Source organism: Corapipo altera, unplaced genomic scaffold (genome assembly GCF_003945725.1).
Source record: "Corapipo altera isolate COAL_440 unplaced genomic scaffold, ASM394572v1 130485, whole genome shotgun sequence".
NCBI lineage: Eukaryota > Metazoa > Chordata > Aves > Passeriformes > Pipridae > Corapipo > Corapipo altera.
Window position 1 is genome coordinate 1 of NW_020888500.1, and position 2,837 is coordinate 2,837.

General features: G+C 67.6%; 1 protein-coding gene across 1 annotated transcript; it reads left to right on the forward strand.

Moving 5' to 3' along the window:
• Positions 1 to 90: 90 nt before the first annotated feature.
• LOC113941983 (transcription intermediary factor 1-beta-like) lies at positions 91 to 2,523 on the forward strand (the record flags this gene model as incomplete). The annotated part of the gene is made up of 7 exons (XM_027633117.1): positions 91 to 274; positions 525 to 639; positions 791 to 877; positions 957 to 1,178; positions 1,472 to 1,514; positions 1,789 to 1,848; positions 2,268 to 2,523. Coding segments are annotated over 7 exons (967 nt in total), but the record flags the coding sequence as incomplete, so codon positions are not given.
• Between the last annotated feature and the right edge of the window lie 314 nt (positions 2,524 to 2,837).

Below are 2,837 nucleotides of genomic sequence, written 5' to 3' on the forward strand. Positions count from 1 at the left end.
TGTCCCCTGAGAAGGTGATGGAGGCGTGGCAGGAGGAGCTGGAGTCACAGCTCCAGGCACTGTCCCTGCTGTCCCCTGGTGTCCCCTCAGTGTCCCCATGCCCTGTGTGACCCCGGTATCCCCCCAGAAGGTGACGGAGATGTGGCAGGAGGAGCTGGAGCGGCGGCTCCGGGCGCTGTCAGAGCTGCAGAAGCACCACGAGCTCGTCATGTGCTTCGTGTCCCGGGCCATGGGCACCTCCCGGGGCACTGCCCTGCTGCTCTCCCACAAACTGGTGAGGCTGAGCCCCCCCAGGGGCAGGGACCCCCACGGTGGCACCTGGGGACATTTGGGGACCACTGGGCGACCTGTTGGTGTGACAGAGGAGTGGGCAGTGACACCCCCACCGGGGGTGCTGGGGAGGGGCCAAAGCCCCCCAACCCCACCCTCAGACCCCTCACGTGTCCCCAGGGTGTCCCTGCCTTGTCACACGTGTCCCCTCGGTGTCCCTGTGACCTGTGCCCTCCCTCCCCATGTCCTTCCAGATCCATTCCCAGATCCAGCGGAGCCTCCGTGTCCCGGTGGAGCGTGAGGAGCCCCCAGGGGAGCTGAAATTCCAGTGGGATCTTCCCGCCTGGACCAAGAGTGCCGAGAACTTCGGTGGGGGGACACCAGGGGGGACACTGGGGGGGACAGGAGGGACCAGGGGGGTGACAGGACAGGAGGGACCAGGGGGGTGACAAGTGACAAGGGGGGTGTCAGGGGGTCTCTGGTGTCCCCACCCCCCCGACACCTCTCCCCTCTCCCCCAGGCACCATCATCTCAGAGTGGCCCCTGCCCCGCTCCGGGAGCCCCCCCCCCTGCCATGAGGCCCCGAGATCCCCCCCCAGCCCCACAGGTACTTGGGGGGTCTCGGGGGTGTTTTGGGGACCCCCCTGGCTGCCCCCCCACCCCAAATAACCCCCTGCCCCCCCCAGGTGGTGAGCAACGGGCAGGTGACCCCCAGGCTGCTCTTTCAGCCCCCCCAGAACAGGGCTGGAGGGGGGGCACAGGAGGCCCCCTGGGGGTCCCCCCCAATTGGGCGGGAGGCTCTGGGCCCCCCCCCTCCCGCCTCAGTTTCCCTCCGGGATCGAGGGCTTGGAATGTCCTGACTTGTCCCCCCCCACACCTGGAGCCGCCGCCAGAGACCCCCAAACTGGGTGAGGATATGGGGGGGACATGGAGGGGACAGGGGGAGGGAGGGCACAGGGGATGGGAGAACACGAGGGGGACAGGGGGAGGGGGGAGATGGGGGGATGTGGGGAGAGGGGAACATGGGGGACATGGGTTGGGGGGCACAGGTTGGGGACACGGGATATGAGGGGGTGGGGGCACGGGGGGGACACGGGTGGAGTGACAGAGGTTGGGGACACGGGGGGTGACATGGAGGGGGCACAGGGGAAGGGGACACGGACTGGGGGGTCCAGGAATTCCCTGACGTGGGATTTCCCAGCAGCCACCGGGCCCCCCGAAAACACCGTCACAGGAGGGGACAGGTGAGGGGGGACACCCTGTCCTTTGTCACGTCCCCTGGGACGCCCCTGCCACTTGTCACCTCTACCCAGTCCCTCCTGTCCATTGTCACCCCTGGTTTCTCCTGTCTCTCGTCACCACTCCCGGTCTCTCCTGTCCCTTGTCACCTCCCCTGGGACCCTCCTGTCCATTGTCACCCCCTCCAGTCCCTCCTGTCTCTTGTCACCCCCTCCCTGGTGACATTTGGTGACTTTGGAGGCTCCTGGAGCCCCCCTGACACCCCCCCCCATTATCTAGGAGGAAATCTGGGAATTCCCCCCGGGAGGAGAAGTTCGTTAAGAAGCTGCTCATTAAACGGTAACTGGGGGGAACGGGGACCCCCAGGACCCCCTTGTCACCTTTGTCCAGGGCCACCTGTCCCCCTTGTCCCATCCTTGTCACCCCCTTTGAGGGTCCCTGGCCCTTGGTTGTGAGGGTCCCCCCATCCTGTCCCCTGGGCCAGGGGCTGGCGAGGACCCAGGACCCCCCTGGCCCTTGTCACCATGTCCCCAACATCCCTCTGGAGTCCCCCTGTCCCCAACTCTCCCAGACCTTGTTCTCCTCTCCCCAGGGTCCCCCCTGTCCCTTGTCCTCCTGTCCCTGGGGTGCCCCTTGTCCCCCCGTGTCCCTTGTTCCCCCATCCCAAAAGCCCCAGATGCTTCCAGCCCCCCCCCCAACTCCCAGGATTTGTCCCCTGGGGGGGTTCCCCTGGTGCTGACCCCCCCCTTTCCCCCCAGGAGGCGTCCCCGAGGGTGCCAGGGCCCCCCCCCACGCCCCCTGAAGGTGCCGCGGGTGTCGCTGGAGCGGCTGGAGCTGGGCCTGGCGCTGGACCCGGCCCTGCCCCTGCCCGCCTTCCGCGTCCTGCCGGGGCCCTCGGCCGGGCAGTTCAGCGTCATCGTCATCGAGCAGGGGGGGACAGCCCAGGGGACAGCCCAGGGGACACCCCAGGGGACAGCGCAGAGCACACGGCCACAGGGAAACGTCCCCGTCAAGGTGAGTGTGCCCCGGCCCCCCGGGGTCACCTGTGCCACTTCATTGTCACCTGTCCTTTTGCAGTGTCACCTGTGCCACCCCAGTGTCCCTTGTCCCCCTCTGGTGTCCCCCTGTGTCCCCCCGCCCCCTCCCCGTGTACCCCCCTTATGTCCCCCTGCCCCCCGTGTTCCCTCCCCGTGACCCCCTGTCACTCTCCAGTGTCCACCTCCATGTCTCCCCATCCCCTACTCACGTCCCCTTGTCCCTCTTCCCTATGTTCCCTCCCCGTGTCCCCTTCCCATGTCCCCCTCTGTCCCCCCCATATCCCCCCTCAC